Source organism: Marmota flaviventris, chromosome 13 (genome assembly GCF_047511675.1).
Source record: "Marmota flaviventris isolate mMarFla1 chromosome 13, mMarFla1.hap1, whole genome shotgun sequence".
NCBI lineage: Eukaryota > Metazoa > Chordata > Mammalia > Rodentia > Sciuridae > Marmota > Marmota flaviventris.
Window position 1 is genome coordinate 34103453 of NC_092510.1, and position 24624 is coordinate 34128076.

The window sequence follows — 24624 nt, forward strand, 5'->3', positions numbered from 1 at the left end:
TTAAGGACTCCTTCCTTCCCCTTCCCCCTAACTTTCATCCCAAGCATGACGACTTTCATTACGGGTAATTTTCTAAATGCAAATAGGTGATTGTTTTGAGGCTGTCTATAGGGCTCCTAAATACCTAGCTATTACCAAATACCCTGATCCATTCGCCTGTTAATATCCCCCTTCAGTAGAGCAATCTTCCAAAGTAGCCAAGACATACTAACCTTCATACCATCATAGCACCCAACCTAAACATAAAGTCCTAAGACCAAACAACAGATCACTATATGCCTACAGAATCCGTAAGCCTTTTATGAATCGAGAGAATCAGCTTTAAATTACAATAAAGCCCAACATCTCTAGGCATAGTCTCCCACCACAAAGGAGAGACCACAGAGATATACAAAACCAAAACAAATTTATACGAGAAAACAGAAACATAGCAGTTAAACAGAGTTGGAAAGTAACGTGAACACCATGAAAAAACAAGGGAAAAAAGGATTACAAACAATGCAGGACAACTTAAATTTACAGGAGAACCTAGAGGCATCAGAAAAATGGACAGAGAAAGAACTCAAGGCATACCAGAATCAAATAATATGGAATCTTAAAGAAATCATTAGACAGCAAGTCCAAACAATGAAAGAATATTTTGAAAATGAATTGCATAAGCAGATTCAAGAAGCAAAAAATGAACTCTACCACGAGATAGAGATTTTTTTAAAAAATCAAACAGTAATCCTAGAAATGCAGGAAACCATAAACCAAATCAAAAACTCAAATGAGAATATTACAAATAGACTAGATCAAACAGAAGTCAGAACATCAGATAATGTAGACAAAGTTTCTCAACTCGAAAAGAATATAGTCAACGCAGAAAGGCTGGTAAGAAACCACGAGCAAAACATCCAGTGGATATGGGATGTCATAAAAAAACCAAACTTAAGAGTCATTGGGGAGACGGAAAATGGCGGCGAGGGGAGTGCATTGCCCCCGTGTGCTGCGTCACTGTGTGGGAGAATGACGAGTCAGGACTGCTAAAGGCTATCTTGTTAGGAATTTCCAGCAATAGTGGGGTGCTCCGGAACCTGGAGGAAGGATTTCCATCGCACGAGGATCGGCTGCACGGAGGGTAACAAATCAGCAATTATTCAGCAAATCGCCCCGCGGCTAGAGTCTGCAGCGCGTGCTGGGAAACGAAGAGATAGCGACGCAGGGATACAGCGCTGCAGTTTCTGCCAGCCTTGCAAGCACTGTACTCAGTGCTGAATTCTGGGTTCGAGACGGGGGAAGGAAGCGGTCCAATTTGGTTCTCCACACCGGTCAGATCACAGAGGAGGCCAGCGGCCACCATCTTGGAGAGCTGACGTCACCATCCCTGTTTTCGACTGACCGCAGCTCATTCAGCCATAGAACAGGTAATTCCAGGCTGCCATTCGCCTGCGGCTTGCAGACAGATTACTCAGGCTCAGTGCTAGATGACCCGCGGACACTGCTTCTTGGAGCCTGCTCTTATCGGAGCATACACCGAGCACGGAGCGGCTGAGTTCCGGCTCCTGGAACTGCTTTGGCCCAGGGCTAAGGAGCCCGCGGAAACTGCTTCTCGGTCCGGGTCCTGCTGAGTACTGTGGAGGTAAATACCAACCGAGCCTTCGTGGGCAGTGGCAACAGGACTGAGACGGGGCCTGTGAGGGCCGGTCAGGAGTCACCCGTTGCTTTGGTCACCCGGCAAAGGGAATGAAGTGCTGCCATTCGCATAGGATACCAACATGGCAGAGATCTGATGTCATCAGAAAGCAGCGGATGAGAGAACTTCATCAATACCAGCGGCAACAGAAACAGTTGGTCTCCTGGTAGGGAGGGTGAGTCACAGACACCCGAGTCTCTCTCGCTTTATCTTCAAGCCAGAGGGAGGAGCCGGGCCGCCGCCCGCGCCCGGAGCAGGCCCAGCAGCTCGCCGGCGTGGTGGTCGCGTGACCCCAATTGGAGAGGGGGCGGAGCCGAGCCGCCACCCGCACCCGCAAGGTGGGCAGACCGGCGACCCAGTGGTACGCGGGCGTGGTAGGAGGGGCAGGGCAGAGCCGCCGCCCGCGCCTACAAGGTAAGCAGACCTGCGACAGACTGGCGGGTCAGGCCCAGCGGCCTGCCAGCGTGGTACACACGTCACCCCAACTGGAGTAGGGGCAGAGTAGAGCCTTCGCCAGCACCCGGATCAGGCCCCGCCGGTGTGGTGGTCACGTGACCCCAATTGGAGTGGGGGAGGAGCGGAACCGCCACCCGTGCCCGCAGGGAGGGCAGACCTGTGAACAACCTGCAGATCAGGCCCAGCGGTCTGCGGGCGTGGCAGGAGGGGCAGGGCAGAGCCGCCGCCAGCGCCTGCAAGGTAGGCAGACCTGCGACAGACTGGCGGATCAGGCCCAGCGGCTTGCCGGCGTGGTACACACGTCACCCGAATTGGAGTAGGGGCAGAGCAGAGCCGCCTCCCGCGCCAGGAACAGGCCCAGCGACCTGCCGGCGTGGTAGTCACGACACCCCAATTGGAGTAGGGGCAGAGCAGAGCCGCCACTCGTGCCCGAAAGGTGGGCAGACCTGCGACCGACCAGCGGGACAGGCCCAGTGGCCTGCCAGTGCGACAGACAAGTCACCCCATTTGGAGTAGGGGCAGAGCAGAGCCGCTGCCCGTGCCCACAAGGTAGGCAGACCTGCGACCGACCGGTGGAACAGGCCCAGCGGCCGGCCGGGGTGGTAAGCACGTCACCCCAATTGGAGTAGGAGCAGAGCAGAGCCGCCGCCCGCGCCAGGAACAGGCCCAGCAGTCTGCGGGTGTGGTAGACAAGTCACACCAACTGGAGTAAGGGCAGAGCAGAGCCGCCTCCCGCTCCCGGAATAAGCCCAGCGACCCGCCGGCGTGGTAGACACGTCACCCCAATTGGAGTAAGGGCAGAGCAGAGACACCGCCCACGCCTGCAAGGTAGGCAGACCTGCGACCGACCGGCAGAACAGGCCCAGGGGTCCGGGCGTGGTAGACACCTCATAACAATTGGAGGAGGGGCAGGGCAGAGCCCCCGCCCGCGACTGCAAGGTAGGCAGACCGCTGCCCGACCCTGCAAGGGAGACTTTTCAACTATACAAGAGCAATATAAATATATAGGGGAAAAAAACATTTCAAAAACACAACAGTTTCACCAAGCAGAAAGAAACGCAAGCAGTATGAAAAGACCAGGAAAGAAAGGACCACAAGCAATGCAGGTCAACTCAACTTTAGAAGAGGTAACAGCTGCAGCAGATGGAATGTCAGACAAAGAATTCAGGATATACATGCTTCAGATGATCTGGAGTATCAAGGAAGACATTAGACAGCAAAATCAGACAATGAAAGATCACTTCGACAATGAATTACACAAACAAATCCAGGAAGCAAAGGATCAACTATACAGGGAGATAGAGGTTATAAAAAACAAACAAACAGAAATCCTAGAAATGCAGGAAGCAATAAACCAACTTAAAAACTCAATGGAGAATACTACCAGCAGAGTAGAACACTTAGAAGATAGAACATCAGACAATGAAGACAAAGTATTTCAACTTGAAAAGAACATAGACAGCTCAGCAAGACTGTTAAGAAACCATGAGCAGAACATCCAAGAAATATGGGATAACATTAAGAGACCAAACTTAAGAGTCATTGGGATATAGGAAGGTATAGAGGTCCAAACCAAAGGAATGAGCAATCTATTCAATGAAATAATACGAGAAAACTTCCCAGAATTGAAGAATGAGACAGAATCCCAAATCCTAGAAGCCTACAGGACGCCGAATGTGCAAAATCATAAGAGATCCACACCTAGACACATTATAATGAAGATGCCCAACATACAGAATAAGGAGAGAATTTTAAAAGCTACAAGAGAAAGGAAGCAGATTACATTTAGGGGTAAGCCAATCAGGATAACAGCTGATCTTTCAACACAGACTCTGAAAGCAAGCTAGAAGATCTTGGAATAACATATTTCAAACACTGAAAGAAAATGGGTTCCAACCAAGAATTGTGTATCCAGCGAAATTAAGCTTCAGGATGGAAGATGAAATTAAAACCTTCCATGATAAACAAAAGTTAAAAGAATTTGCAGCTAGAAAACCATCTCTTCAAAACATCCTCGGCAAAACATTACAGGAAGAGGAAATGGAAAATAACAATGAAAACCAACGGTGGGAGGTAGGACAGTAAAGGGGGCGAAAATAATCAAAGAGGAAAACAAACCATGTTTAGTAACAGAAATAAACAAATATGGCTGGAAGAACAACCCATATCTCAATAATAACCCTAAATGTTAATGGCTTAAACTCACCAATTAAGAGACACAGGCTAGTAGAATGGATCACAAAACAAGACCCAACAATATGCTGCCTACAGGAGACGCATTTGATAGGAAAAGACATACGTAGGCTGAAGGTGAAAGGTTGGGAAAAATCATATCACTCATATGGACTTCGGAAACAAGCAGGAGTGTCCATACTCATATCAAATAAAATAGATTTCAAGCCAAAGTTAATCAAAAGGGATAAAGAGGGACACTACATACTGCGCAAGGGAACCATACACCAACAAGACATAACAATCATAAATATATATGCCCCAAACAATGGTGCAGCTATGTTCATCAAACAAACTCTTCTCAAGTTCAAGAGTCTAATAGACCACCATACAATAATCATGGGAGACTTCAACACACCTCTCTCACCACTGGACAGATCTTCCAAACAAAAGTTGAATAAGGAAACTATAGAACTCAATAACACAATTAATAACCTAGAACTAATTGACATATATAGAATATACCACCCAACATCAAGCAGTTACACTTTTTTCTAAGCAGCACATGGATCCTTCTCAAAAACAGATCATATATTATGTCACAGGGTAACTCTTAGACAATATAAAGGAGTAGAGATAATACCATGCATCTTATCTGATCATAATGGAATGAAACTGAAAATCAACGATAAAAGAAGGAAGGGAAAAGCATACATCACTTGGAGAATGAACAATAGGTTACTGAATGATCAATGGGTTATAGAAGACATCAAGGAGGAAATTAAAAAATTCTTAGAGATAAATGAAAACACAGACACAACATATCGGAATCTATGGGACACATTGAAAGCAGTTCTAAGAGGAAAATTCATTGCTTGGAGTTCATTCCTTAAAAAAAGAAAAAACCAACAAATAAATGATCTCATACTTCATCTCAAAATCCTAGAAAAAGAAGAGCAAAACAACAGCAAAAGAAGTAGAAGGCAAGAAATAATGAAAATCAGAGATGAAATCGAAACAAAAGAAACAACTGAAAAAATTGACAAAACTAAAAGTTGGTTCTTTGAAAAAATAAACAAAATCGACAGACCCTTAGCCATGCTAGCGAAGAGAAGAAGAGAACTCAAATTACTAGCATACGGGATGAAAAAGACAATATCACAACAGACACTTCAGAAATACAGAAGATAATCAAAAATTATTTTGAATCCTTATACTCCAATAAATTAGAAGATAGTGAAGGCATAGATAAATTTCTTAAGTCATATGATCTGCCCAGATTGAGTCAGGAGGATATAGACAACCTAAACAGACCAATATCAATTGAGGAAATAGAAGAAACCATCAAAAGACTACCAACTAAGAAAAGCCCAGGACCGGACGGGTATACAGCAGAGTTTTACAAAACCTTTAAAGAGGAACTAATACCAATACTTTTCAAGCTACTTCAGGAAATAGAAAAAGAGGGAGAACTTCCAAATTCATTCTACGAGGCCAACATCACCCTGATACCTAAACCAGATAAAGACACTTCAAAGAAAGGAAACTACAGACCAATATCTCTAATGAACTTAGATGCAAAAATCCTCAATAAAATTCTGGCGAATCGGATACAAAAACATATCAAAAAAATTGTGCACCATGATCAAGTAGGATTCATCCCTGGGATGCAAGGCTGGTTCAATATATGGAAATCAATAAATGTTATTCACCACATCAATAGACTTAAAAATAAGAACCATATGATCATCTCGATAGATGCGGAAAAAGCATTCGACAAAGTACAGCATCCCTTTATGTTCAAAACTCTAGAAAAACTAGGGATAACAGGAACAGACCTCAATATTGTAAAAGCAATCTATGCTAAGCCTCAGGCTAACATCATTCTGAATGGAGAAAAATTGAAGGCATTCCCTCTAAAATCTGGAACAAGACAGGGATGCCCTCTCTCTCCACTTCTGTTCAACATAGTTCTCGAAACACTGGCCAGAGCAATTAGACAGATGAAAGAAATTAAAGGCATCAAAATAGGAAAAAAAGAACTTAAATTATCACTATTTGCAGATGACATGATTCTATACCTAGCAGACCCAAAAGGGTCTACAAAGAAACTATTAGAGCTAATAAATGAGTTCAGCAAAGTGGCAGGAAATAAAATCAACACGCATAAATCAAAGGCATTCCTGTATATCAGCGACAAATCCTCTGAAATGGAAATGAGGACAACCACTCCATTCACAAGATCTTCAAAAAAATAAAATACTTGGGAATCAACCTAACAAAAGAGGTGAAAGACTTATACAATGAAAACTACAGAACCCTAAAGAGAGAAATAGAAGAAGATCTTAGAAGATGGAAAAATATACCCTGTTCATGGATAGGCAGAACTAACATCATCAAAATGGCGATATTACCAAAAGTTCTCTATAGGTTTAATGCAATGCCAATCAAAATCCCAATGGCATTTCTTGTAGAAATAGAGAAAGCAATCATGAAATTCATATGGAAAAATAAAAGACCCAGAATAGCAAAAACAACTCTAAGCAGGAAGTGTGAATCAGGCAGTATAGCGATACCAGACTTCAAACTATACTACAGAGCAATAGTAACAAAAACAGCATGGTACTGGTACCAAAACAGGCGGGTGGACCAATGGTACAGAATAGAGGACACAGAAACCAATCCACAAAACTACAACTATCTTATATTTGATAAAGGGGCTAAAAGCAGGAAGGATAGCATCTTCAACAAATGGTGCTGGGAAAACTGGAAATCCATATGCAACAAAATGAAACTGAATCCCTTTTTCTCGCCATGCACAAAAGTTAATTCAAAATGGATCAAGGAGCTTGACATCAAATCAGAGACACGCCGTCTGATAGAAGAAAAAGTTGGCTACAATCTACATACGGTGGGGTCGGGCTCCAAATTCCTCAATAGGACACCCATAGCACAAGAATTAATAACTAGAATCAACAAATGGGACTTACTCAAACTAAAAAGTTTTTTCTCAGCAAAAGAAACAATAAGAGAGGTAAATAGGGAGCCTACACCCTGGGAACAAATCTTCACTCCTCACACTTCAGATAGAGCCCTAATATCCAGAGTATACAAAGAACTAAAAAAATTAGACAATAAGAGAACAAACAACCCAATCAACAAATGGGCCAAGGACCTGAACAGACACTTCTCAGAAGAGGACATACAGTCAATCAACAAGTACATGAAAAAATGCTCAACATCTCTAGCAGTCAGAGAAATGCAAATCAAAACCACCCTAAGATACCATCTCACTCCAGTAAGATTGGCAGCCATTAGGAAGTCAAACAACAACAAGTGCTGGCGAGGATGTGGGGAAAAGGGTACACTTGTACATTGCTGGTGGGACTGCAGATTGGTGCAGCCAATTTGGAAAGCAGTATGGAGATTTCTTGGAAAGCTGGGAATGGAACCACCATTTGACCCAGCTATTCCCCTTCTTGGTCTATTCCCTAAAGACCTAAAAAGAGCATGCTACAGGGACACTGCTACATCGATGTTCATAGCAGCACAGTTCACAATAGCAAGACTATGGAACCAACCTAGATGCCCTTCAATAGACGAATGGATAAAAAAAATGTGGCATTTATACACAATGGAGTATTACTCTGCATTAAAAAATGACAAAATCATAGAATTTACAGGGAAATGGATGGCATTAGAGCAGATTATGCTAAGTGAAGCTAGCCAATCCCTAAAAAACAAATGCCAAATGTCTTCTTTGATATAAGGAGAGTAACTAAGAACAGTGTAGGGACGAAGAGCAGGAGAAGAAGATTAACATTAAACAGGGATGAGAGGTGGGAGGGAAAGGGAGAGAGAAGGGAAATTGCATGGTAATGGAAGGAGACCCTCAGGGTTATACAGTGGAGGAGGTAGAGAGAGAGGAGGGGAGGGGAGGGGAGAGGTGGGGAGGGGGGAGGATGGGAAAGGCAGCGGAGCACAACAGACACTAGTATGGCAATTTGTAAATCAATGGATGTGTAACTGATGTGATTCTGCAATCTGTGTATGGGGTGAAGGTGGGAGTTCATAACCCACTTGAATCAAAGTGTGGAATATGATATGTCAAGAAATTTGTAATGTTTTGAACAACCCACAATAAAAAATTAAAAAAAAAAAAAAGAAAAAGAAAATTGGTGTGGCCAATTTGGAAAGCAGTATGGAGATTTGTTGGAAAGCTGGGAATGGTGCCACCATTTGACCCAGCTATTCCCCTTCTCGGTCTATTCCCTAAAGACCTAAAAAGAGCATGCTACAGGGACACTGCTACATCGATGTTCATAGCAGCTCAATTCACAATAGCAAGACTGTGGAACCAACCTAGATGCCCTTCAATAGACGAATGGATAAAAAAAATGTGGCATTTATACACAATGGAGTATTACTCTGCATTAAAAAATGACAAAATCATTGAATTTGCAGGGAAATGGATGGCATTAGAGCAGATTATGCTAAGTGAAGCTAGCCAATCCCTAAAAAACAAATGCCAAATGTCTTCTTTGATATAAGGAGAGTAACTAAGAACAGAGTAGGGACGAAGAGCAGGAGAAGAAGATTAACATTAAACAGGGATGAGAGGTGGGAGGGAAAGGGAGAGAGAAGGGAAATTGCATGGAAATGGAAGGAGACCCTCAGGGTTATACAAAAGCACATACAAGAGGAAGTGAGGGGAAAGGGAAAAATAATACAAGGGGGAGAAATGAATGACAGTAGAGGGGGCAGAGAGAGAAGAGGGGAGGGGAGGGGAGGGGAGGGGGGATAGTAGAGGATAGGAAAGGCAGCAGAACACAACAGACACTAGTATGGCAATATGTAAATCAATGGATGTGTAACTGATGTGATTCTGCAATCTGTATATGGGGTAAAAATGAGAGTTCATAACCCACTTGAATCAAAGTGTGAAATATGATATGTCAAGAACTATGTAATGTTTTGAACAACCAACAATAAAAAATTAAAAAAAAAAAAAAAAAAAAGAATTGTTGACTCAAATGGCACTTTGCGTTTCAAAAGGCAGTGGGACCCAATCCAGCCATAGAGCCACCCACTTTCCTGTGTATATTAAATGCTTTGATTTTGGCGACTTTTGGTTTATTTTAAAATAAAGTCATTGGTATAAAATTAAAAAAAAAAAAAAAAAAAAGAGTCATTGGGATAGAAGAGGGTATAGAGGTCCAAACCAAAGGACTGAACAATCTGTTGAATGAAATAATCTTAGAAAACTTTCCAGATATGAAAGACGGAATGGACTGCCAAATCCAGGAGGCCTACAGGACCCCAAACATACAAAACCGTAATAGACCAACTCCAAGACACATTATTATGAAGATATCCAACATACAGAACAAGGAGAGAATATTAAAAGCTACAAGAGAAAGGAGGCAGATTACATTCAGGGGTAAACCAATTAGGTTAACGGCTGATTTTTCATATGATTTTTTATCACAGACGTCGAAAGCGAGAAGATCCTGGAACAACATATTTCAAATGCTGAAAAATAATGGATTCCAACCAACAATACTGTATACAGCAAAATTAAGCTTCAGGTTTGACAATGAAATTAAAATATTTCACGATAAACAAAAGTTAAAAGAATTCACAGCCAGAAAACCAGCACTGCAAAACATTTTGAGCAAAACACTACAAGAAGAGGAAATGAAAAACAGCACCCAAAAGTAACAGTGGGAGGTAACTCAGTAAAGGGGGGAAAAAATAACCAAAGAGGAAAAACAAGCTAAATTAAAATAAATAAATAAATAAACATGACTGGAAGTACAAACCATATATCAATAATAACCCTAAACGTTAATGGCTTAAACTCACCAATCAAGCGACACAGGCTAGTAACTTGTATTAAAAAAACAGATCCAACAATATGCTGCCTTCAGGAGACTCACATGACAGGAAACGACATACACAGGCTGAAGGTGAAAGGTTGGGAAAAATCATACCACTCATATGGTCCTTGGAAGCAAGCAGGAATGGCCATACTCATATCGAATAAAATCAACTTCAAACCTAAGTTAATCAAAAAGGATAAAGAAGGACACTATATACTGTTAAAAGGAACCATTCACCAACAAGACATAACAATTATCAACATGTATGCACCAAATAATGGTGCTGCAACGTTCATAAAACAAATTCTCCTCAAGTTCAAGAATCAAATAGACCACAACACAATAATTATGGGTGACTTCAACACACCTCTCTCACCATTGGACAGATCCTCCAGACAAAAGTCGAATAAAGAAACTATAGAACTCAATAACACAATCAATAACCTAGACTTAACCGACATATATAGAATATATCAACCATAATCAAGTGGATATACGTTCTTCTCAGCAGCACATAGATCCTTCTCAAAGATAGACCATATATTATGCCATAGGGCAACCCTTAGTAAATATAAACGTGTGGAGATAATACCATGTATCTTATCTGATCATAATGGAATGAAACTGGAAATCAATGATAAAAGAAGGAAGGAAAACTCCTGCATCACCTGGAAAATGAACAATATGTTACTGAATGATCAATGGGTTATAGAAGACATAAAGGAGGAAATCAAAAAATTCTTAGAGATAAATGAAAATACAGACACAACATATTGGAATCTATGGGACACAATGAAAGCAGTTTTAAGAGGGAAATTCATTGCCTGGAATTTCATTCCTCAAAAAAAGAAAAAACCAACAAATAAATGATCTCACACTTCATCTCAAAACCCTAGAAAAGGAAGAGCAAAACAACAGCAAATGTAGCAGAAGGCAAGAAATAATTAAAATCAGAGTGGAAATCAACAAAATTGAAACAAAAGAAACCATTGAAAAAATTGATAAAACTAAAAGTTGGTTCTTCGAAAAAATAAATAAGATTGACAAACCCTTAGCCATGCTAACAAAGAGAAGAAGAGAGAGAACTCAAATTACTAACATACGGAATGAAAAAGGCAATATCACAACAGACACTACAGAAATACAGAAGATAATTAGAAATTATTTTGAAACCCTATATTCCAATAAAATAGAAGACAGTGAAGATATCGATAAATTCCTTAAGTCATATGATTTGCCCAGATTCAGTCAGGAAGATACACACAATTTAAACAGACTAATAACAAAGGAGGAAACAGAAGAAGCCATCAAAAGACTACCAACCAAGAAAAGCCCTGGACTGGATGGGTATACAGTGGAGTTTTACAAAACCTTTAAAGAAGAATTAATACCAATACTTTTCAAGTTATTTCAGGAAATAGAAAAAGAAGGAGCTCTTCCAAATTCATTCTATGAGGACAACATCACCCTGATTCCGAAACCAGACAAAGACACTTTAAAGAAAGAAAACTACAGACCAATATCTCTAATGAACCTAGATGCAAAAATCCTCAATAAAATTCTGGAGAATCGGATACAAAAACATATCAAAATAATTGTGCACCATGATCAAGTAGGATTTATCCCTGGGATGCACGGCTGGTTCAATATACGGAAATCAATGTTATTCACCACATCAACAGACTTAAAGAACCACATGATCATCTCGATAGACGCACAAAAAGCATTCGACAAAGTACAGCATCCCTTTATGTTCAAAACACTAGAAAAACTAGGAATAACAGGAACTTACCTCAACATTGTAAAAGCTATATATGCTAAATAAGCCTCAGGCTAGCATCATTCTAAATGGAGAAAGACTGAAGGCATTCCCTCTAAAATCTGGAACAAGACAGGGATGCCCTCTCTCATCACTTCTATTCAATTTAGTTCTCTAAATACTGGCCAGAGCAATTAGACAGACAAAAGAAATTAAAGGCATAAAAATAGGAAAAGAAGAACTTAAATTATCACTATTTTCGGATAACATGATTCTATACCTAGCAGACCCAAAAGGGTCTACAAAGAAACTACTAGAGCTAATAAATGAATTCAGCAAAGTGGCAGGATAGAAAATCAACACTCATAAATCAAAGGCATTCCTGTATATCAGTGACAAATTTTCTGAAATGGAAATGAGGACAACCACCCCATTCACGATATCCACAAAAAAAATAAAATACTTGGGAATCAACCTAACAAAAGAGGTGACAGATTTATACAATGAAAACTACAGAACCCTAAAGAGAGAAATAGAAGATCTTAGAAGATGGAAAAATATACCCTGTTCATGGATAGGCAGAACTAACATCATCAAAATGGCAATATTACCAAAAGTTCTCTATAGGTTTAATGCAATGCCAATCAAAATCCCAACGGCATTTCTTCTATCTTATATTTGATAAAGGGAGGGGCTAAAAGCAGGAAGGATAGCATCTTCAACAAATGGTGCTGGGAAAACTGGAAATCCATATGCAATAGACCAAAACTTAAAGATATTAGAAACCTCCATCACAGCTTTACAGGAATCTTTAACCTCTCTCTCTGAAGTTGTTTTACAGAACAGGCGAGGTTGGACCTCCTCTTCATGAGAGAAGGGGGCCTTTGTGCTGCATTGAGGGAAGAATGTTGTTTTTATGCCGACCATACTGGAGTTGTAAATTAAGTGAGTAAATTAAGAAGACGCCTTGAAGAGCGTCAGCGAGAGAGAGAAGCCCAAAAAGGGTGGTTTGAGTCTTGGTTCACACAGTCCCCCTGGTTAACTACGCTTTTATCAGCTCTGGCCGGTCCATTAATAATCCTCATATTATTGCTAACTGTAGGACCCTGTTTGCTCAACCATGTAGTTTCCTTTCTCCAAGCTCAAATTGGACAAGCTAAACTTATGGTAATCAGACAACAATATGTGATACCCCTCAATAATTATGATTTCTTACTTTTAAGATTAAAAGTAGTCAGAAAAAGAAGTGGGGAATGAAAAGGTTAAGAATGTAAGAATTAAGTTCTGTTTTCCTGGAACCTGAAACTCATGTAGAAGTTGAAAACAACTCCCGGAAATGCCCACTGATCATCTGGTTGCTCTACGAAAACAACCCCTCCCAGAAACCGTGCAAAGATTGGCTATGCTGTATGTGAAGTCCCTGCCCTCTCCAAGGAAAGTATATAAGCTCTGCTTAAGCTGTTCCTGGGGCTCTCTCTCTCTCTGCTCTATTCAAGTGAGCTCTGAGCCCCAGCATGCTGGACCCCCAATAAACCCTTTGCTGTTGCATGAGACAGTCTCTTGGTGGTCTCTCCCCCCGACGCTCGCCCGACCTTTACACACTTACTTAAAGACATGTGTTTGTTAAACTCTATTCCTTTTGTATTAACTAAGCTGTTGCTTAACTGTCTGTCGCATATATTCAAGTTTCTACCAAAACAAGGAAAAGCTCTGGCCAATTCTTTGTGGAAGATAGCACTGTGCGGAAAAGTTTATTTTTGCACTGCCCTTCCTGGTAACTAGTTCTTTGTTGATTTAAAATGAATTTTCAGGGATTCATAGGATGAGAAGAACTTTAACTCTTAAAGTTACACCCCAAAGGCAGGAACAACTTCTTCTGAGGTATCATTTTTAACATTAGTTCACTGTGTGAGGTTAACAAAGAAAAGCAGGTTCCCTCAGACCCTTGTATGTACTAAGAAACCATCTTGTCATATGCATCCCAGTATCCATGGGACATGCAGGTTCGGCCTCAAACGGAAAAAATATAATAAACCACTTACAGTCAGGTAATAAAACATTCTTAAGTTTAAAAATAAATAAATAAATAAAAGGGTCTAGGAATATAGTTTAGTGGTAAAGTGTCCCTTGCTTGGTTCAATATTCAGTACCCCCTCAAAAAATCTTCAAATACCAAAGAACACATAAAAAACAAACCTACACCTAAATATGATGTGAAACTATAAAACAACAAAAATATGTATAAGAAAAGAGACACACAATAAACTCACAGTATTTTAAAGCATCTCAAGAAAAAGAGCGATCACTAACAAAGAGACTTCAGATTAGATCCACAGTGGAAAACAATGCCATTGTATTTGGAACATGCTTAGAATAAAATCTGTCAATGTAGAATTTTATATCTAGCAAATACATCTTTTAAGATTTAAAGCAAAATAGCATAATTTTTAAATAAAAATTGGGCACTCTACTAGAAAACTCTAATTAATGTGAATTTTAAAGGATGTGTTTTTTAACGGGAAAAAGGTGATGTCAGAGGGAAGATCAGAAATACAACAAGGAATTAAAAGCAAGGCAAACAAAGATCTGGGATTTTAAATAAACACTGATAGTACAATTAATGTAAAATAACAATAATGTCTTGAGTTTTAAAATCAAGATAGAATTTAACAAATTTGAATTATGAACAAATACAACTTCAGGTGTAAGAGAATTCTCTTTCAACCAATGAATAACACTACAAAGTTACCAAATTTCAAAGCACAGCAACATAAAAACTATTCACATTTTACCACACATCAATAATGTGAAAATCAATACTAAAAAAAGAAAATCACTACATTAGAATTAGAAACAATTAAGTACAAAGTCATGGAAAAATGTTTAGAATTGAAAAATAAGAAAATACCATATACCTAAATTTGGGAGATGGAGTTAAAGTAATACTACAAGGAAAAATTTTAATATTAACTGTTTATATATTAGGGAAAACAAAAAACTGAATATTAGTACAGTACATATCCATTTCAAGAAATTGAAAAAAATAAATTAAAAAACTGACAGTAAATTTTAAAAAATTAAAAACAAAATTTAAAGAAACTAAAGGAAAGTTTAAAGGTAAGAATACAAATTAATGAATAAAAAATCATGATATAAGACAGAAACAATGCAAAAAAATAGTTCACAGGAGAGCATTAGCAAAATCAATAAACTGATATTTCAAATATGGAACACACACATAAACGAAGGAGGACAACACAACTACAGAAGACTAAAAAATTATGTATGTTATGTAAAAGAAAAGAGACACACAATAAACTCACAGTATATTATTCAGGTAAAAAAAATTTAAATAATAAAAAAGAAAAATCATCAAAAACTATAAATAAGTACAATGATTCAAGAAAAAACAGAAAAACTAAATAATCTCATTATTATTAAATAAACCAATCAGTAAGTAGAAAAAAATTAAAAATCAATAGGGGGGGAAAAAACCCAAAAGCCCCAAATGATTTTACTGGTAAGTTTAACCAAATATTCATACAAATATCTTTCACAAGCAAAATAAAGATGCAAAAATCCTAAAAATTAGAAAACCAAATCTAGCAATGCATCAAAATGTTACAATCATTATTTTAAGCATGCTAAACTGAGTGAAAGGAAGAAAATTAACTTATCAACAAAAATAATATGATCAATTCAACAGATATTGATAAAATTCACTAGCTATTCATAATTAAAATCATACCAAATCAGGAACAGAAGGGAGTATCCTACACCAAGTAAAGGGTATTCTCCAAAATCCTATAACAAACACCTCATTTATACTCCAGCACACTCCATTCTTCTGTTCCTCAAAAACAACAAACTCAATCTCACTTTAGATGCTTTGCAGAAACTTCTTTCTGCCTCCAACAGATGTTCTTATGGTTGGCTCTTTTTTCTCACTCTTTTCTCAGCTCAGAAACAGTCTCAATGGGCTTTTCCTGAACCCTCAGCACCAACTCCTCCAAACTTTATAAATTCTATAATTTTATTTAGTACAAGTTTAGCCATCATCAGCTGACTTGGGTTGTTTATAATTTGTTAAGACTGGATAAATCTCATTTTGTGCAAATGAGAAAACACTCTCTGGAACAGATATTTGCTCAACAGAACAACCAGGTAAAAGACTACCTGCTTTTAGAATACTATACATTTAGAATACTAGAATACTATGTATTCTAAATGCTGAAGATATGGCCAAAAAGAGTATACAAATTATACTTCCATTAACAGGGCATGACAGCATCCATTTCCTTATACTTTTATATTACTGGGGTTTATTTTTAAATTTTCCTAAGCTATTTTATACTTATGGGCCATTTATTTTAATTTTGTGTGCAATTTCTTTGCTCATTTTTACATTAGGTTGCTTATAAATTTTTACTCATTTGTGTGAGGCATTGATATTTCAGTAATTTTAAAACCTGTACTATTTTTGTGCTAAAAATATTTTCACCCATTTATTGCTTAACTAAGGTATCACTATTTTTAACTGGCTTTTAAACAGCCTAAATTTCCTATTTGACTTTTATTGACTACTGGGATTCTTGTTCTGGTTAAAAAGGACTTCCCCATTCCTAATGTTTAAAAAATATTCTGTATTTCTATTATTTTCTAAATAAGATAATTTTTCACTTGACATTTAATATACTTAGATTTTATCTACATGTCTGATATTAGTCAAACTTCTTAATTCAGTTAAAAAATTAATAGCCAACTTTCCCAATTCAATTTGAATGATTTATACCTGTGATACAGTAATATATTAAAAAATACATATTTGGCCTCTGCCTCCATTCTGGGCACAGAACTCCTAATCCCTTGGAATTTCCTGGGTAACAGGAGTGCCTTTTGATCTAAGGAGGTAACTCTTGTGGCTTCTTGAATAGGGGCTGGTCACCAAAAAGACCAAACCATGATTAAAAGACAAGTACTTTCAGTACCACCCCACACATACCCTCTGGGAAGGGGAGGGACGGCTGAGATTGAGTTAATAATCAGTCATGCCTAAGTGATGAATCCTCCAACAACAACAAAGAATCCCCAAGTTATGAAGTTTAGAAAGCATCAGGGTGTGCAAAAAGGGTGGTACACTTCAATTCTATGAGGACAAAAGCTTTCATGACTCTTCCAGACCTTGTCCTATCTCTCTCTATTTGGTTGTTCATTCATTTGTATCCTCTGTAGAATCTTTTACAATAAATTGGTAAACCTAAATTCTTTGAGCTGACTTAGCAAATAACTGAACCCAAGGAAGGAAACATGGGAACCCCAATTCATAGCTTGTTGTCAGAAATGCAGGTCACAAAATGAAATTTGAAAATGGCCTCTGATGGTACAGTCTTGAGGAATTGAGCCCTTAACCTTTGGACTCTGCACCAACTTTAGTTAGTATCAGACCTGAACTGAATTGCAGAGTATAGAGAAAAATACCCATACATCTGGTGTAAGACATGTGCTGTCAGGTGAGTGTTATGTTGTATTAAATGTGAGAGGATCAAAAACAATTTATTTTTTCCTATTTCTTATAATACCTTACACTAAAACAGCTACAGTTACAATAAGTTAAATTCTCATACACATTTACATCTTTTCTTGGTTTCTCCATTTGTTCCTCTAAACTTTTATATCAGTACCATATAGTTCTACATCAACAGTATTACAGTATACTTTAACATCCAGTACATAAAAGTCTTATTCACAATTCTGCTTTTTCAAATTCTTGGGTTTGCTGGCACACTTATTTCTCAAGATGAAATTCAGAATTAACTTGCAACTTGTAAACTTACCTGTTGAGACTCTTGCTGGAATTCTATCAAACATACTCAATAATTTGGAGAAGAACTAATATATTAATGATAACATTAATCTTATGTTTCTAGAACAATAATCTGCTTTTCTATTCAGGTCTTGGTTTTGTATAAAATAGTCTTTTTTTTAGTAAGGTGGGTATAATTTTTTTTTTTTACTTTTTTTTTTAACTTCCTATGTCTATTTCTCATCTGTAATAAATAAAAATTTTCCAACAATTTTAGGCAAATATTATTTCCTTATATTCTGTAAAATGATAAGGCCTTCAGATGTACCTTTAAAAGTTTTTCAGCTCAAAAGTTACAAAACTTTCCAAAAATACTCCAAAACATCCTTAAAAATCATCTAAATAATGTATCAAAAAGACAAAATGTATGTACAAGGATTGTCCCCTTGATTTAATCACAAATAACAATTCTGATCCATCAGAAATAGCTCCCGAGAAGGAGATAACAATTGAGAATATGCAGGCTCAAAGGAAAAGAATATCGTGATAAATTATCAATATCTTGATAGGGGATGAAAAATGATAACAGAAATGTTGAGTATTCATTACATATGAAATTCATCAAACTATAGTAGAATTATATTGTATTTCAACAGTAGAATTATAGCAAGAAGGCTTTCATTCTCAATGTTACATACTTTGCATTTTTAAAAACTACCTATTTTAAAATTGGCAAAAGCTAACAGATGAAATATAGCAACTTCTTTTTTGTTTGTTTTTGGTACTGGGGATTAAACTTAGGGCCCTAAACCACTGAGCCATAGACAGGGTCTCACTAAGTTGCTTATTAGCATCTTGCAGCTGCTGAGGCTGGCTTTGAACTCGCAATCCTCCCGCCTCAACTGCCCAAGTCTCTGTGATTACAGGTAGGCATAGCAGCAACTCCTTTTTTTTAAAAAATATTTTTAGTTGTAGATGGACACAATATCTTTATTTAACTAATTAATTTATTTTTATGTGGTGCTGAGGATCGAATCCAGAGCCTCACACATGCTAGGCAAGTGCTCTCCACTTAGCTACAACCCCAGCCCATGAACTTCTTAATGAAAATTTAGCAGTGGTATACAGAAATGTCCTTGAGAATTTTTCCAAAATAAAATTCTTATGATTAAAGTTTTAAAAGCTGCATTTAAAAAATTTTGTTTATATCAAGTACTCTTCAAATATTACTTTCAATATTTATGCCATAATGTTCTATCAGTTCTTCTTTCCAAAGTCATCAGGAAAGCACAAATAGAAACTAAGAAATTATACAGAAAAAAGATGGTCTTAGGGCTTGTAACACTTACAATTCAATTTCAACCATGCCTTTCGAACATCCTCTCTTCACAAAAAACCCAACCTAATGTGTAAAAAAGAAAAAAATTAGTTATATGATGACAGTCCCATGGTAACAGAAACTTGGAAAATCATATTTGTCAAATCAAGATTTACTTCAACAATTACTTGAATGTCTATTCCCACCACTTTCTAAAGGCATTCTTCTCAAATCTAGGTTCCTCTCTATTCCCTCCCACAAATAAGAACAGCTAAAATTTATGGAACTTCTATGTGCCAGGTAGTTAGATTCTTACATAGCTTGTGACAAAGCCAGTAAGTGTCAGAAAATGGTTCTGAATCTGGGTAACCTAGCTCTAGGGCCTATGTCCTTAGCCACTGTACTAAACACTCTCAGAAGATTTTAAAAGGCTGGTGATAAAATAGGTGCTATAATACAACCACAAAGTCCTATACTAAACCTGATACTGAAGACTTCTGCAGAGTTGCACAGGTTAAATGCTAAGTCACTCTAATATTAGCTGTTATTAATTACGGTAATTGTCACCGAGCCATCATTTAAAAAGGAGGAATATAATTACATAGTAAAAGAGACAGTAGAGCTAGTTTCCATGCGACTATGAGCATAAGCATGAAAAAAGACCCTGGGCCTCAGATTGGATCTTAATCATTAAGCTGTATGTATTCTCTGGGCCTTTTCATCCTTCTGGGTCTCAATTCCATCATATGTAAAAGGAGTGGCTCGTAAGAATTAAGTGTAAGTGATTATTAGCATAGCAGAATATGGTAAGGGCTTAGTAAATGTTAATGTTATGGTTATAATCCTCATCACTGTTATTACCACTGTTAAAAGATTATTATTTGCAAGGTGTATTTTCTATTACTTTTAGTACTTATTGCTTAGTTACAGATTGATTTTTGTATTAAGAGTACTGACTTTAACATTCACATCTAGATTCAAATCCCAACTCTACTACATACAAGTTTTATGATCTTGACCAGGTTATTTAACTTTTTAAAATTCCTCATAGACAGGGAAAATAATGGTATCTTTGTAGTAGCTAATTGTTACATTAGCTTGCAACAATTAAAATACTTAGTACAAATGAGAAGGAAAAAATTAGGAAGCAGTTTTTATTATAGCATTGCTTGTGTAAAATTTTATACTAGAATTTAAACAAAAATATAATATCAAAATATTTTTGCTAAGAACTTAAGCATTCCCTAATTACTAAATCTATGAATATCCCAAGGGCTGAAATGTGTGTCTAGGAAATACTGTATCCACCACTTCCACTAAAAATCCCACCAACCCAAGGATGAGATGTAGTTTCTTTATGACAAAAATAAATACAGAATATTTATAAAAATTATCATAGACAAATTCATGCCAAATGTACACTGCTTGGAATATAGTCTAACAGACCATGAGACAGGCACAAATCTAACTCATGATCTGGTAACTAAGAAACTATACATCAATATTCATAAAAATTGGTCCTTGGACAATTAACTATTGATCTTTGGGGATTAACTACTTCAACTCCTTTAAAGAAAAACTATTCAGACCATTGTTCAAGGTTACAATGTATTGTTACAATGTAATGTTCAAGGTATTAATAATGAAAATATATTTTCCACTTCATAAATGCCTTCAATATAATATTGAAAACATTTTGAATGAGCTTATTTATAATCTTAAGGGGTATTTTCTTCAATCTCATAACCCTATATTAAGTCTAGCTATAAAACTTTTAATATCATGTACATTTCAAGCTTTAAAAATAAATTTTACAACTAAATTCTCAAAAGATTTCTGGAGATTGAACCCAAGGGTGCTTTAAACATCCCCAGACCATTTCTTTTTTAACTCTGAAATGGGGTGTTGCTTAGGGTCTCCTTTCATTGCTTAGACAGGCCTTGAACTTACAATCCTCCTGCTGAGCCACTGGAATTACAGGTGTGTACCACCAGGCCTGGTTTTTTCCTGCCTATTTATATTCCAAGTTATTATTTCCTTATTATACAGTCTGGATATCAACATTTTGTTATACATTATAATACCAATCCCACATGTCTTAATTATTCTAACTTCATATTAAATCTTTCTATCTGGTAGGGCAAGTTTTCCTACTTTCTCCTGTTTCTTTAAGATTACATTAGTGATACTCTTTTGTATCACTCTATATCAAATTCAAGCCTACCTTTAATTTGCTATATAGAATCCTGGGATTTTTACTGGAATAATATTAAATATACAGATCAATGTGAAGAAAGACATTTTTATAAAAATAACATACAAAATATCTCTCCATTTACTCAAAACTTCAATGATTTTAAATAAAATTTTATAATTTCTGCACATAAATTTTTTTTGGTAGTGCTCGGGATCAAACCCAGGGTCTAGTGCATGCTACACAAGAATTTTACTGCTGAGCTACACCCCTAGTCTCTGCTCATAGGTCTTACATGACTTCAATCAACTTATTTCTGTGCAACTTATTGCTAGTATTTAATAAATGATATGTATCTTAATTGCATTTTTTGTTCATTGTTATCCTACAGAAACAAAACTAATTTGGGTCTAATCTTATATTTAGCAATCCTGATAAATTTCCACATTAATTCAGTCTTGCCTAGAGATCTTTTTTGATTTTTAGGCAAACATTCATACATATAATCTTAGAATGATAGGGTTTTTTTTTTTCAATTCTCTATCTCTTGTTTATGTTACTATTCTGCCCATAACTGTCAATACAATGTTAATAGTAGTCAAAGTAGATAACCTCAACTTGTTCTTGAGCTTGCTACATATTTTCATAATCTTTTATGAAATTAAGCAAGTTCCCTTTATTCCTTATTAGTTTTAATCACAAGTTACTGTGGAATTTAACTGAATACTTTTTTCCCTCTGTACTGAGATGATCATGCAGTTCTATTTTAAAACATATATTCATTTTTCCCAAATGAAATTCACTTTGGCCATAATATATTATGCATTTTATCTACAGGTTCAGTATTCCTTACCCAAAATATCTGGGACCAAAAGTGTTTCAGATTTTTATTCTTTTTATTTTTAAGAGTACTGGCATATAAATAATGAAGATACTGTGAGGATGGGACCCAAGTCTAAACACAAAATTCATTGTTTTACATACACTTAATATACACAGTCTAAAAGTAATTTTAGACTGGTATGTGTACATATTTTTTGAAGTACTGAGGATTGAGTCCAGGGGTACTCTACTAAGCTACATCCCTGGCACTTTTTATCTTTTATTTTGAGATGGGGTCTCACTAAGTTGCAGAGGCAGGCCTTGAACCTGAGGTTCTCTTCTGTCATCCCTCTTCATCCCCAGGAGCTGGGATTATAGGCATATACTACCATGCCTGGCTAAGACAATATTTTTCATAATTTCATGCATTCAGCAAAGGTAACAGTGAGGAATTCTTCATTTTGGCATTACATATTTTGGATTTTGGATTTCTGGATTAGGGAAGCTCAATTTTTCTTTCTTTAGTGAGGAACTCAGATTTTGTTCATTTTTTTCCTGCTCCCATTCTAGGAAAAGTACTACTTAAATTCTGTATTCTGAAATTAATTATAATATATGCATTTATGGATTTCTTTCATTTTTTCTGTGCAGGATTTATTAGGCTTCTTGAATATGAAGACTCAAGGTTTCCAACATTTCTGGAAATTTCCTAGTCATTCTCTGAATATTACCTCTTCCTTAGTTTACTAACTCCCCTTGGAACTGTAATTAGATATACACCTGACTATCTTCCTTTACCCATTTAACCTTGGTTATATATTCTTTTTATCTCTCTATTACATTTTCAGAAACTTTTTCAAACACCTGAGTACACAAATTCTCTTCTCAAATATGTCTTCTTTGCTGCTTTATCTTTCTACCAAGTTCCTCTCCTTCATTAACAAACTTTTCACTTCTTTAAGCTCTATCTGATTATTTTTCAAACTGAACTGATCTTTTTGTCACTTATTTGCTGTACTTGTAAACTTATTTTATTTTCTCAAATTAAATACACTTAGTTTATATTATATATCTGCAAGCTTTGTAAGTCTGGTTGTACAGTCTGGTTGTTTTTTTTTTTTAACTTATTTTACTCATATTCTCCTAGGTTTTGTAATTTTTAGGTATCAATGGATTTCTTGTAACTTTGTTAAAATTCTTTAAGAACTGGATTAAATGTTCTTTCTTTTGTTGTTGTTGTCAACAACAGACCTTTATTTTATTTATTTATATGTGGTGCTGAGATTTGAACCCAGTGCCTCACACATGCTAGGCAAGTGCTCTACCACAGAACTACAACAGTAACCCCCAAATGTTATTTTTCTTTAAAAGATTTAGATTGGTTCCTGCCAGGTTCCTATAGATATTACTAATTCACACCACCTTAAACTATCAAAATTTATGATCTTTAGGTCATATAAGTAATACAAACTCTGGTCCCAAACATGTGATTATGAAGTTTTAGGAAGACCTCCTTTTTCTCCCCAACTCTAGATCTAACAATGAGGAGTAAGTAAATCCCCTGTTCAATTCTATAGTATTGTTGTTAAATTTAACACATAGCACTACTAGGTTTTATCTTCTAGTCCTTCTCTACCTTTAAGATGCCCTAAACCTGTACAAAACAATTCAAAACAAGGCTTTAATGTACAAGGTATCGGCAAATGCCCCTTGGAGAAACTATTCCAGAACTTGCTTATGTCTTCAGATTCACAATGTTTTGTTTCTGCCCTTGGTCTGGCAATTCATTTAAAAAAATAACATATTACATATCTAGGACTTCAATTAGTAGGTACTTGGAGAATTCTCTAAATATATGGTATAATACACTTCTATAAATGATAATCTCCTACCTTCTCCACCTGCCAAATTCATTCATTATATTCAAACACTACAAATTTGCTATATTCAAGAAACTGAGAAGTAGAAATTGATTTGTTTCTAAAAATAACTAATGGCTTTGAATTTTCCTAAAATGTAATTTACATGTATGTAAAAAAAAATGTAACAACAAATCCCACCATATGGGAATACAACTATAATGCAATAATAAAAAAGTGGAAAGAAAAAAAAATGTAATCAAAGTTACTTACCTTATCTGCCCGTCCCATGAAAGCAGGTTTGCCAGCTAATCCAAGGCAAATGGCACACACGATGCTTGACTTCCCTGTTCCATTGGCTCCAATAATCATATTCAAGTGAGGTCCAGGAGTTACTTCACAGATATCATATGTTCTGTATTATAAAAGGGTAAAAATTTGAAGCAGGGTAAGAGGAGAAAAAAATATTTTCTTTAAAAAAGCACTTTGGGTCCAAACATGGTGGCATATGCCTGTAATCCCACAAACTCAGGAGGCTAAGGCAGGAAGATCACAAATTCCAGGCCAGTCCTCAGCAACTTACTGAAGCCCTAAGCAACTTAGTGAGACCCCGCCTCAAAACAAAAAAAGAGCTGGGAATGTAGGTCAGTGGTAAATTGTTGCTGGGTTAAATCCCCAGTACCA

General features: G+C 36.9%; 1 protein-coding gene across 2 annotated transcripts in view; it reads right to left on the reverse strand.

Annotated features, from left to right (window-relative positions):
* The window catches only part of Smc5 (structural maintenance of chromosomes 5), a 103483-nt gene that overhangs the window by 72970 nt on the left and 5889 nt on the right, over nt 1–24624 (reverse strand). For both annotated transcript variants that reach the window (XM_027940149.2, XM_027940148.2), the window contains exons 2-3: nt 24214–24355; nt 19097–19149 (exon numbers count right to left, since the gene is read on the reverse strand). In XM_027940149.2, coding sequence (XP_027795950.1) covers nt 19097–19149; nt 24214–24355 — 195 coding nt within the window. The remainder of the gene's footprint in view (nt 1–19096; nt 19150–24213; nt 24356–24624) is intronic.